At 44.8% G+C, this 13,661-nt stretch overlaps 1 protein-coding gene across 8 annotated transcripts in view; it reads right to left on the bottom strand.

The window, feature by feature from the left end:
* Window positions 1–13,661, bottom strand: part of Otud7a (OTU deubiquitinase 7A) — a 317,930-nt gene that overhangs the window by 132,202 nt on the left and 172,067 nt on the right. For 7 of the 8 annotated variants that reach the window (XM_087188263.1, XM_087188261.1, XM_087188260.1 and 4 more), the window contains 2 exons: window positions 6,279–6,376; window positions 4,580–4,734 (listed from right to left, as the gene is read on the bottom strand). In XM_087188263.1, the coding sequence (XP_087044389.1) occupies window positions 4,580–4,730 (151 nt within the window). In that variant the 5' untranslated portion in view covers window positions 4,731–4,734; window positions 6,279–6,376. Of the gene's footprint in view, window positions 1–4,579; window positions 4,735–6,278; window positions 6,377–13,661 lie in introns of those variants that run through there. The other variant, XM_021264731.2, reaches the window with a different exon arrangement.

Here is a 13,661-nt window from a genome sequence, read left to right as displayed (position 1 = left end):
ATCGGTGTAATTTAGAATGTTGGTGTTTTAAAGGAGGAAAACCCGCTCAGTCATATCAACTGATACAGGAAATGTATTTGGAAGAATACTGTAAAACAGGAATAGAATTTCTTCCTGCTGACCAAGAGCGTCTACCCAAGCGTGCAGCCCCCATTCTACTTGCTGGTGAAGACGGAGTACTTTCCCCTTGTGAGCGAGAGCAAGGTAACCATTTCTACTCAGCCTCTCAGTGGAACTCCCAGCCAGTTACTTCCATGGAGAAAAATGAAAACAGGTACTTTTTGGAGAGTAAGAGCTAAAGGTGTCCCTATTCAGAGACAGCATTATTATATATTTAGAAAATACTAAGGAATATACACACAGAGCCCTCCTGGAACAAATAATTAAGTTTAGCTTTAGCAAGGTTTCAGGAAACACTGACAAATAAAAATAAGTTATTTTTCTACATAATAGCAATCAAATATTGAAAATTGAAAATCTAAAAATTCTATTTGTTCAATAAACAAAATACACACGTTAGTTACTTTATTCTTGTTGCTGAGACAAAATACCCAACACCCTAAGTTAAAGGAGGAAGGGTTTATTTATCTCACAGTTTGCAGAGTGGCACATGGCAGAGGGGCAACAGTTCACGGGAGCGGAACACAGCAAAAGCAACAAAGGAACCTTAACAGCATCTTTCTGGCCCTTTTATCTTATCCAGACTACTGGGATGGGGTGGTGCCAAACCAATCAGTGTACTGGTTTAGTAATCACACGCCCTTAATCCCAGCATCACACACTCTAGATTCAGCCACCTTTGAAAAAGCCACCTATGACTGCATGAAATGTGGGGAGACATCTAGACACAAACCATAACAACACATAGATCCAGCAAGACGTATAGAGGATCTATATGCTAGAGTCTACAAAATGTTGATGAACTCAAAGAAAGCTAAAATAAACAGAAAATATATTTGTCCTTCATAGATTCTGATATATCATAGGACTGACTTACAGATTTAACATAATTCCAACCAAGATCTTAGTAGAACATTTCACAGAGGTAAGGTCATCCTACAATTTATATGGAAAGATAAAGGAAATGAAATAGTTGAAATGCCTTTGAAAAAGAATTAATTTAGAAGACACCTACCACTCAATTTTAAGACTCACTACAAAGCTGCAGTAATCAATATGTTTACCATTGGTAAAGAATTAGCCATAGTGATCAATGGAACAGAGCTGGTGTCAAGAAATAGATTCCCTCAAATTCAGTCAGTTGGTTTTTGACAAATGTGCAAAAGGCAATTCATATTCAATGGAGAAAGGATAATATTTTTTAAAAATGGTTATGGAATTATTGGATATCCATATACATAAAAATGGACCTTAACCTATATCTCACATATTATATAAAAATCAATTCACATGGGGTCATAGATCTAACTATGAAACATAAAAGTATGATACTTTCAAAACAACATAATAGAAGAATATCTTTATGAACTGGAGTTACAAAAAGGTTTTTTTTTTTAAAAAAATTTTATTGGTACATTTTAGGTATACAGTTTGTTTACATTTATCATTGGGTGTTTGTACCTGTACATGATGTATCTTGGTTCTTATTTTTTTCTCCATTACCTGTGCACCTTTCACCCCCTCCGCCCTTACCTATTTACATAGATTTCATTTCAATTTTTTTTTCTTTTCTCATAGATTTTCCTTTCCCTCTTTTCCTTTCCCCTTCCCCTCCCTTCATTCCTTCATCTTTGGACCTTTTTTACTATTTCAAATTATCAATTATTCATTTTAATCATTTTAACCCTTGTTTACACTATCAGTCTCTCACACTAGTGAAACTATTCACCATTTACACATGTGTGTCCTATTTATTTCACTTAAGAGTATGGCCTCGATATGCATCCATTTAGCTATAAATGACTCTAGTTTTTCATTCTTTATGGCTGAGCAGTACTCCATCTTATTAAAAAAAACCACATTTTCTTTATCCAGTTTCCAGTTGATGGGCACTTGGGCTGCTTCCAAGCTTTAGCTATTACAAACTGTGCCGCTATGAACATGGGTGCACATATGTCACTGTGGTATGATTCTTTTAATTCTTTGGGGAAGATCCCCAGCAGGGGAATAGCTGGGTCATATGGGACCTCTAGTCCTAGTTCTTTGAGGTATCACAAAAAGGTTTTCAGACATGAAAATGAACACCAGCAAGTTGGAGTGCCTAATAATTAAAACCTTCTGCTCTGCAAAAGGGACTGTTAAAAGAATGAAAAGTCGAGCATATACTAGGAGAAAATATTTGCAAATCATATATTTGACAAAGGATTTATATTCAGTATATAGAAAGAACTCTCAAAACACAAGTACAGGAAACCAATGTATAAATGGGCAAAAAATTTGGACAGACGTTTCACAAGACAGAACTCGCAGATGGCAACAATAACACGAGAAAACTTCAACACCATTAGTCCTTAGGGAAAAGAAAATTATAGCCACAAAGAAACGTTATTATATACCTATTAAAATGGCTATAATACAAACAGAAACAAATACCAAGTGCTGGTGAGGATGTGGAGCAAAGACCTCTCACACATTGCTGTTGGGAATGCCAGTCATTGCAGTGGCTCTGGAACAGTTTGGTGGCGTCTTACACAGGCAAACACACAGATCCTGGATGCATCAGTGTTCTCATCCATATGCATTCATCCCAGAAAAATTAGCTCTATATTCACAAAAACCCTCTTCTTAAATCCTAACACTCTAGCCATAACGACCCCAAGTTGAAAATAACTGAAATGGCCTTCTACAGATAAATGGATAAACAAACCATGGTCCTTGTCTAGGATGGACCATACCTCAGAAATAAAAAGAAACCAACCACTGAGAGGCCATGTGGAAACATCTCACGGGAGTTGCGTTCGGTGAAAGATGCTCGTTTTAAAAGACAAGGCTCTGAATGACTTCACTTATGTGATATTCCTGAGCGCATGGCAGATTAAGAGCAGTGGATGCTGGTGAGCACAGATCGGGGGGATGGAGTCCGGGAGGTGGTGGAGGGGTCCTGCACCCCAGTAATGCCAACCACACAAATCCATGCAGGCGTTAAAACCCACTGAAGGGCACACAAAACGTTAGTTTTTAATTTATCTTCATTTACAAAGGAAAGGAAAACTGAAAAGGGGTAACATTTGCATCTTGTTGCAGGCTGTCTCGAGCCTGGCAAGGTGGACACCAGTGACCGCTCCGCAGCAGCAGGCAGGACCTGGCCCCTGCGTCCTGCGAACGGATCTGCTGCCTGTCGCCCACTCTCCCAGACACTTTATATCACGGGGTAGAACATGCACACTCATTCTGCACGGTGAATTAGGTCAGCATATAGGGAGAAAGAGCTGAAGCTCATTTGCTCCCATCTCACAGCTGACAAGCGGCTGAGTCTGGCCTTGGGCTCCCTGCCCACCTCCCTCCACACCTGCTTCTCCACGCAGCTCTCGCTCGGGTTCACAAGCCGTGGAAGCCAGCAGGAGAAGGCTCCCCCGCACAGAGTGGGCACTGAGGACTGAATTTCGATTCGCACATACCACAACCTTCCTAAGCTTATTCTAATCTAAACCCCAAGTTTATAGAAAATTATAAAAGGTTGAAGGAGATTTAAACCACTCTGCTGTTGCCATCTTCTCGATCTTCCAGTAGGTGACCCTTAATTTTCAATAGTGACAAATGGCATCTCCATTTCTAAAAATGTCTAGTGATCTCTATTTCTCTCTAACTCTAACTTCAAGACCTGGTGTGGCTTATGATACTTGACTCGGTGTTTATAAACTCTACAAACTGCAGTTTACACATCTGAAGCAAACAGTGAACATGAAAGCAATTCTCTCCTCTCACACATCTGACTTGTTAGCTGGTTCTTCTCCTTTCCTTCATTCCACCACCATCAGCACCAATTTAAAAAAATTAAAACTACACAATGTAAATCCATCATAGAGATAGAAACTGGAGTTTAATTTTTAGTCTTTGATTCTAGCTAAATACCTGAAAATATCATATGTATGGGTTACCCTCAAATGACCTATCCATGTGAAAAGATTGTAGACAGAAGATACATTTTGATTTCTTGCTTGTGAATTATTTCCAACTACTCTCCTGGCTACCAGGTGGCTTTTTACCAGTAACATTGGCCTAAACATTTTTGTGTCAGCTGAGACAGAGATAAGAAGCCAAGGACTCCAATAAAAGTATTCTCTTGAATGTCCTAGAATTTCTACTCTACTGGATATATTTTCTTTAAAAATGATAATTGATAAATTTTGACTCAATATTGATAAGAATTAATGAGGCAAAATCTCCTTTGTGCCATATGGATTTTTACTGTAGAATCGATCTATCACATGTCCAAAATAAAGACAGTAATAACAAAAATAATTTAATTTCATCCCCTATGTCCATGCTTTGCATTGAGAAAGGCTAAATATTGTCCAAGCGACACCTTTGTCGGGGAACAGGAATCTGCTTATCTCCTGTCGCTGGCTGGACAGCGTCCAGAGCCCAGAGCGGGCTGGGGACGAGGAGGTCAGCTTACCTTCCAGCAGGTCTCTGGCCAGACCAGGTTCTGCCCCCGTGGACCGAACAAAGTCTGACAGGACTGCGTCCATATCAAGCGTCATAGGCTCATGTAGAAGTGCTGCCCAGCACTCAGCCGAGGTGGGGTGTGGAAGCAGGCTAGAAACCATCCATCTGTGGGGAAATGGAGAAGAGCGTCTCACCACACGGTGGGCACTTGGGGACAGCAGCGCTGCTGCCCCCGGCTGGGGGACAGGGCTGAACTGGTCTGGGACAACTGCCTTGGCCTTCACGTAAGGCCTGATATCCCAGGAGCCAAGCTGAAGCACCATTCCTCTGCGCATGCCATATGGGATGGGGGTGCTATGGTCCCGATGTTTGGTTTCCTGACACTCATGTGCTGAGCCCCAGCCTGCAGGTGATGATCCCAGAAGGTGGAGCTTGGAGGTGGCTGTGTCATGAGGTGGAGGCCTCACAACGGCATCACTGCCTTACGAAAGAGGCTGTACCTCCCGCCAGGGAGGACACCAAGGAAAGCACCAATTCTGCACAGGAAGAGGACTGACCAGGTGGCAAATGGGCCGCTGCCTCGGTCTTGGGCTTTCTAGCCTCCAGAACAGGAGAAATGAACTGATGCTGCTTTTAAGCCTCTTGCTTGTTAGAGTGGTCTTAATGGACCAAGGCTAGGGGTCACCACTAACTTCAGTGCTTGAGTCTTAACATTCTATCAACTTCAGCGACAACTGGTAAGGGAAATAAAAGTCAGATTTAAAGAAATCAAACACCTAGGACATGCAGAGAGATTAACTCGGGGTAGCTAGGTTTCTTATCCTTTTCTGAGTCCCAGAGACAGGTAACACTTCCACAGCGTAGCCGTGCCGCCCACTAATCCAGCAACACCTTTATCCATCTGCCCCACCCACTCCACTGAGCCTATAGCACACCTGCCTACAGGCAACACTCTGCGTTTGTCTGTCGTTGACTGGAACACTGAACTTGCCTAAGGTGGCAGCTCCCACATCGGCTATCTCTCTAAGAATGGTCCTATTCACAGCAATCATCCAACGAAGTCCATAAGGAAGACAGACTCCTAAGTAGAATGACCCCAGTCTGTGGGTACAGTGGACCTCAGACAGCATGAGGCAAGGGTGACCAGTACATCATACAGGAGAGGGACTCACGCTGGTCAAGCAGTCTGGGGGCTGCTGCGGGTCTCAGTCCTGGCTGGTAAAGTGCAAACCCACCGGGTTGTGTTGATAAGGGGTCAGCTCTGTGGCTGTGGCCAAATGCAGTGCACTGCTGCTTTTATAAGTAAAGTTTTATTGAATACAGCCACACTCATTCATTTACATAATGTCTATGGCTGCCTTCGTATATGGATGAGCTGGATAGTTAAAATAGATACTGTAGGGCTGCAAAGCCCCAAATAGTTACTATTTGGCCCTTTACAGAAAGTTTGCTGGCCGCAGGGCAGATGGTGGAGAATTTTATTCAGCAAGCATATAATTAAATGCACACCCAGCAGGGTGGGTGCAAATCCGCTGCTCCTGGTCCTTCCTACTTCCTCCCTAGTGACTGGGGAAGCTTGGCTCGGGGATATTTCTGTGGGGCCGGGCACATCAGCTTAGCAGGACTTGCTGGGATGTGGTGCTTCCCCTCTGGGCCCGTCTGGGCCCCACATGCTCCTAGTTTTCTAAAAATTAAGAAAATTTTTTGACCTGGTGTGTATGGCACCAATTAAGAAATTGCCTCCTTCCTTCTCTCCATGTACCAGGGCCTCGGCCAGGGCCAGAGTCTCTTCTTCTGTCACTGCCACCTAGGGGACAAATCAGAGGACAGGGCACGTTACTCTCCTTACCTGGGAATGAGGTGACTTCGCTTCCTGTCACGGGAGGCCCAGCTGGGTAGGGCCAGCTACTGACTCCGGGAACACAGGCACTTGCTGGCCAGTGGCCACCAGCACCCACTGTGGGGCCTGGCAAAGCGGGGAGGCCTCAGTTGTCCTCCTTTAGGCGAGCTCTTCTGGGTCCATGAGCGCCTCTTTCACAACATGAGGAGTTTTAAACCTGTCTAGGAAACGCTTCCCCAACGCATCTGGTCCGCGCTTCTGCGCCAAAGCAGGCATAAGCAGGACTTTATCGCTGAACGGCTTTTAGTACACGGTCCAGCAGCAGTGAGTGCATTCACACTGCTCTGCAGCCATCACCGCCGCCCGTCTCAGAATGCCTCCCTCTTCCCACCCTGAAGCCCATGCCTGTTAGACGCAGAGCCTCCCTTCCCCTTTGCCCTTAGTCCCTGGCCACGCTGTACTCTCAGTACCTCACATGGACAGAATCGCGCAGTCCGGATGAGTCTTTTATGACTGCCTTGTTTCACTGAGTGTCCTGTCCTCAAGGTCATGCATGATGCAGCGTGTGTCACAGTGTGTTTCCTTTGAAGGCTGAGTGATGTGTGTTGCCTACCTGGCTCCTATCCACTCGTCCACCCAGGGACCACAGATGGGAACCGTGAGACCTCAGCACCCTTGTACTCCCACTGAGTTGCCACGCTGTGAAGCTCATGAGTGTTCACCACGGAGGGAGTGGAGATTTCTGCTCGCACCTCCTCCTCTGAGTCTTTTCCTTGAGGTAACTTGGACAGAGTGAAGGGTGGGCTCCATACGCGTGTTTTTGGGTAGCAAGAAGCTATGGTGCACATCTGCTTAAGACTGAATTCTTACATGTGCTGCCACACCACGACACTGAGACACAGAAGGAGCTGGGTCCCTGAGCCCCGGATCCCAACCGCACCAGCCTCACTCACCCTGCTGCCCTGAGCCACCTCGCCAAAGGGCACTGCTGTCCCTTCTGACCCATGTGCCTGTCTCTCATGGTGTGAGCCCTGGCCATGCCCCAGCTCTGCTTTCCTGAACTTGCTGTGCATCCTGGCACCCTGACAGGACATCGCTGAGGTTCTCAACACCTGCCCTGGGAGCGCAGGGTGTCCAGCTCTTCTCCCTGTGACTTGGCTCAGGAGAGGCTCCCCATGTGGACACGGGAAGTGGGGTCTTTGAATCAGTCCGCTGCAGCTGGAATGGCTCTACCTCTTACTGTCCGTGTGACCTTAGGCATGCTACTTCACCCCTGTGCCTCAGTTTCCCAATTGGTAGAAAAAGAATAATAACAGTACCTTGTCATTAGTATGGGATTGTAAGGAATCAGTGCCCAAATGCAAGGCCCAGAGTACACGTGCAATAAACATGAACTATCGCTTAATTCTCAATAGGGACACTTAGGTCACCCTCCCTTTGCAAGGCTCCAGTGAGCATCAGGCTGCACATGGCAGAAGGCAGGGGCCTGTCACCGGCTGAGGCTTGGACTCAGGGCGGGTGTGTGCTGGATGTGCCTTCAGCACCATTGTCTTCCCTGTTCCTGTGTGGTTGCTTTCACTCACCACCCAAGTAACCAGCTGTTTGCTGAGCAGCTATTCTGCTTAGGCCTTCTTTGTGGGGACTCTGTGGGAACGAAGGAACCCTTAGGGCTCCCCCAGGAGTTTGAGCAGAGAAAGGCAGATGCACCCTCAGATGCAGGGCTCTGAGGCTGACTACTGCACTGCGAGACCACTCAGTGCCGGAATTGGTCTAAATGGGGAAGGCAGAATTGCAGGACAGAGACTTAGTAGGAGAAGGACAAAAATGGCCTCAGGATCTATTGCTCTTCAACGCCTGTTTGGGTGGAGCCCAAATAAATCTTGACTGCAGCCCATCATCTGCAGATGCTGTAACTGGGGCCAGGGTGCTGTTGGGATGGGGTAGGCAGACACTGACATGGCGCTTAAGGGTGGAGGTCTGTGTTCTGACCCCTGGTGGCCAACAGAGGAAGAGCAGGCGAGGAGCGGCGCCTGGAGGTCACTCTCCAGCCAAGGGCAGTGGGCAGAGCGGCCAACTCCTGGAGCGTGACATCTCTCCTAATGAAGAGGTCAGAGCCTTGAGGTGGAATCTACTCTCTCCTTTCTCTTCTCCAGACTTGGCAATGCCCGACACACCGCAGGGTCTGGATGAAGGGCAGGGGAGGCCACGGACGCAAAACACAGATGTGCAAAGGAATCAAAGATTTGGCGTTTTAGTGCCACATTTTAAAAAGGTGAGTGTAAACACATCCTGATGAACAAAGTATCAGCGTTTTCATCTGAACAACGAGGGTGAGAACAACCTTGGCTTCCAAAAGGGCAGTAAGGATACAATGAAATGAAACCAAAAGAACTTACACCATTCTGACTACTATTAACAGATTTAGAGTCATCACACGGATGTGTTTTCTGGCACTGAGCATCTTCACTGTGCCACCCATGTACCATGTACCACGTGCCATCCCCACCGTGAGGGATAAAATAGGAAAAGGGGACGTGCACGCTTTAACCTTGTCTTGCTCGGTGAGAAGCCCAGGGTGGTGCAGAGCTCACAGGTGACAGACTCTCTGTGGGATCAACTGGACAGACATCAGCAGCTTCTTTGCAGGAATCTGCTCCGTCTGTCCATGTGACCTCAGGCAAAGCTCTGTGGATGTACATCACTGAGATGCACCTCCCAGGGCATTCTCATAGTTTGGAGAAAAGCTGAGAGATTTTCCATGAAGGGGCACGTGTCCTGGAAGTTTGGCTTTGCCAACCATTCATGGGCACAGAGCAAATTATCATTTTCAAAGCATGTTCACCTCTATTACTGCATTTAACCCTCATGGCCCAAGCTAGACATGAACATGGGCCTGGGGGTATTTCGGCTGCAATAAAGCAATTACTCTAGGAAACTCAACCTCAAAATCCCTGAGGGAGAAGCGGGGCAGAGACAGTGAGGCAGGCAGAGTGAGAAGAGAGGCCATTCACTTGTGTGGGTAGAGGAAGGCCAAGAAAAATCTGGGCCTGCAACCAAAACATCACAAAAAGAATGGCCTGAAAAACAAACAAAAGCAACAATAGGAACATCTGGCTTGGGGACTGCAGGTGACAGGGCCACTTGGTAAAGCTGCTGTCCTCGCACCCTGGCATTGTGAGGAAGCAAAGGTGTGATGCTCTGGACTTGCCACCTAGAGCCAGGCACGGAGGGGCACAGATGAAGTGCCATGGGGCGGGAGCACATCTGCTGACCCAGGGGCCATGACTGGGCTCCACGCTGGTTCTCAGGGCAGGGTGCGCACTGGGTAGCTTAGTTCAGAAGAGCAAGTGGGCTCTGAAAGTCATACATGTCATTCAGTGAGTTTTAGACTGACAAGGACAGGACAGAATGAAGCAATGGTATATATTTTAGAAATCTTTGTTCCCCAGTGGAGAAGTAGACAGAAGAATATGATAAATACTAATGGACAATTACTCAGGTATGGAAAGTATTAACTTTTAGCCCTTATTTCTTCTATAGCTCCAACCACTTTCTCCTCCCACATTACTTTAGACAAATCCCAGACCTCAAGATGTGTTTTGTGTATGTTCCAACTCCCCGTGATGAATGTAATCATTAGGTACTGCAAACATGTACTTATAAACACAGAAATTTAAAAAGAAACGATTTAATCAATAGATATGTCAGTATATCTCCAAGAGATTGTTAAAAACATAACCACAAGAGCCTGGGATTTAGATCAGTGGTTCCGCCGCCTGCATTGTAAGCGCAAGGCCTTGAGTTCAATCCCCGGTACCAGAAAAACAAAAACAAAAACAAAAAATCCATAACCACAAGAAAGTACCAATTCAATTCAATTAATATTAATATCCAGATAGTGGGCAAATTTTCAATGAATTCAAATATTATAAATTCATGTGATCTTTGTTCCTCCACTTGTTTGAACCAGGATTCAGAAGAGACCCACACATTGTAAGTGACTGGAATGTCTTCTTTGTTTGTTTGGTTTTTTTGGTACCAGGGAGCGAATTCAGGACCTTGCACGCGCAAGGCAGGCAGCGGAACCACTGAGCTAAATCCCCGGCCCTGACATGTCTTCTTTAATCCATAAACTTTCCCTCCTTCTCCTCCTCCTTCCCATTTCTGCTGTTGAAAAACCTGATCCTTTTTCTTCTAGAGTTTTCTACTCCCTGGATTTTATGACCGATTGTTCCTGTTGTGTTCTGCAGCCTCTGACTTCCTGTAAACTAGTGATTTGATACAAACACTTGGTAAAACTCAGGTTCAAGTTTGGACAAGTCTATGTGCTGTCCCTATGAGGTGAGACCCAGGATCTGACCACCTCTGTGATGACAGCAACCACTCAGGATCACTGCCTGCACCAGAGATCCATCCCGTAGGAGCTGCACACACTGATGGTGCAATGCTTTCATTCCTTCTTCATGTACTAGCTGGAATTCTTATACAAAAGCAAACTTCCACTAGTCTCTTCAGTCACCCGATGGTAGACTTCAAATAAAAATGCCAGATAAATGTTTGTTCCCACCGTAAAACTCTTTTTCTTGGGTGAGTTATTTGCTAGCTTCCTCCAATGATAATCAATTCATCTTCTTTCTGGAAATACCATTTTGAGTGGTAGAGTACTTGCCTCACAGGCACAAGACCCTGGGCTTAACCCTTAGTGCAAAAAAATCATTTTGCATTCATGGATTCCAACCTATCTGATGCAGTTCAATTTGCCCAATATGGATGACTGTCCTAATTTTGCAGGGAGAGGCTCCTCAGTTTGGCTCTGGAGCCTGAGCCAAATTGCCTTGACACAGTGGTGTAGCTGACAAGGGTGGCAAGATGCTTTAGGTTCCTTTTACCCATGTGCTGTTCCAGATCTGGAACCTGACCTGTCTCCAAGGAACCATGAGTGGTTTTAGTGAGAATGAGTTTTCACGACTGTGTTCTCGGAGCTCATGTTAGTCATTATTTATAGGGCTACTCAGTGATGAGAGCTAGGAAATACATGTGTTTTAAGACAAACTAAGTTGTGAATTCATTCTAGTATTTCCAATTCAGAAGAAGATATCAAAGTTGTTACTTCACCTCATTCATTTACATAAACCTTCTACTCTACCCTTAATCCTGATTCTGAAAAAACATTAGGAGTGATAGAATATTATGTAATCATTCATTCAATTTTTCAAATGATATATGCACAAGGGTTGCATATAATAATAAAACAATAACACCAGCATAATGATTACTGCAAACAGTTTAAGGTTTGTTATTTATTTACAGAATTTTTTTTTTGGTCTTAGGTGTGTCCCACTATGGATAAACAGGTGAATTACTACGTTGTAAGAGGAACTTTGAATAATTCTCTTCATGTGCTTAGACCACCAGCTGGATATGCATTTAGGGTCCCTTGATTCTTTTTATTGTTATCTTAAGACTGTCTTTTATAGTTAATTTCATTTTATAGTTTTGTAAAATATGAATAGATTTTATAAAAATCTCAAAAACAAAGTAAATTCAAAGAAGTCTGACTTCTACCTGTCTCCTCTGCTCTCTTCCTGTTCCATGCCTGTGTTTAGTTATACTTATGTTCCTTTTTTATATTAAGTGGGTTTAAAAAATTCATCTTGTATCCTCCCATGGCCTGGGTAAATTCTATTGTAACTGAGAGGGCAAAAAAAATCTTTAACAAGTTGGAATTTTATTAAAGATAGCTGTTTCAGGGCTGAGGATTCAGCTCAGTGGTGCTGCTGCCTACTTCGCAAGCGCAAGGTCCTGAGCTCGATCCTGGGTATCAAAAAAAAAAAAAAGGTAGCTGTTTCTACAACTTCCTCAAGCTGCAAGGTCTGACACAAGGGGGATCCAACGCTTCCAGCCTTCTGGGCCAGAACTTGGCTACATCTACTAATATGGATGTTTCCTAGCTTTTGTTGTATCCCTTCTATAAGCTGGAGTGTTTCTGTGCATTTGACAGGGCAGGGACAGACTGGCTGTCCTCCCTAATTTGTCCTCACTGTAAATAAACCCATCTTTCCATTTTCCTGGGCTTTTCTCTCAGTCAATTGCAGGTAGACAAACAAAGCCAGCAACCCAGACAGCCGGGGCAGACTCAGGCTGGACTGACCACTGCCCAGCAATAACACCTCCTACCTTCTCACTTTGCCCCACCTCACCCCTCTTATTCCGCAAGGCTCCCTCTAGATCCGCTTGTGTCAGTACCCAGTGCTTTTCTGCATTTATTATACAGGACTTTCTGGGACAACAATAGGCTGCAAACAGCACAAATGTTCAACAACAGGATATCGATCATGCAATGTAGCTCCAGAGAAGAATAAATATTTCTTGTGTAAAGACTTTCCATACCTTTTGATCGTATCCTTGGGATGGGTTCCTAGAAGTCCGGCTAGCTGCAAAGGTGACAGCAATGCCACATAGCTAAATCCTGCCAAAGTGTCCTCTGTAGAGGCTTTACCAGTTTTCATCACCCACAGCTTAGAGAAGTGTCTAAATTTTGCCATAGCCACACCTGCAGAATGTATGGTCAAACTTGTACTGTCTGGAAACCTCATAGGTGAGAAACTGTACCTCACTGTTGTTTTAATTTGTATTTTTCTGAATACATGCAAAATTAAGTATCTTCTCATATGGCTAAGAACTATTTTCTTTTTTAGTACCGAAGATCAAACTCGGCTCCTTGCGCTTGCACAGCAAGCGGCGAAACCACTGAGCTAAATTCCCGGCCCAGAACTATTTTCATTTTCTATAAACTATCCAGTTCTCTAGTCCACTTCCTCCCTTTAAGCATGATTTTGGTCTTTATTTTTCCAACCACTATTATCTCATTTTATATTACGATAAAAATCCTTCTTCTGGGATGTGCATTGAAAATATTTTCCACATTTTGTCATTTGTCTTTTTCCTTTGCTTGTGGAGTCTTTTTACTTGCAGTTAAAAATTCTGTTGGGAGGAGGGAGGAATGAATAGGCAGGACACAGAGGATTTTTAGGGCTGTGGAACTCTCCTGTGTGAAACCTCCATGGCAGATAGGTGGGATTATTACTTGTTCAAGCTCACAGGATGCACAATAGGAGCCCTGATTTAAACTTCGGGCTGTACGTGACTATGGTGCATTAATGTCCACTCAACGGGGTAACAAGGGCAGCACTCTGTGAAGGATACTGATAGTGTGGAGGTGAAATGTGCAGGGGTGAGCAGGGCACACAGC

This window comes from Heterocephalus glaber, unplaced genomic scaffold (assembly GCF_053883595.1).
Source record: "Heterocephalus glaber isolate CG9 unplaced genomic scaffold, H.glaber_assembly_v1.0 deba00001531, whole genome shotgun sequence".
Lineage (NCBI taxonomy): Eukaryota > Metazoa > Chordata > Mammalia > Rodentia > Bathyergidae > Heterocephalus > Heterocephalus glaber.
This window is presented reverse-complemented; position numbering and strand designations above follow the sequence as displayed.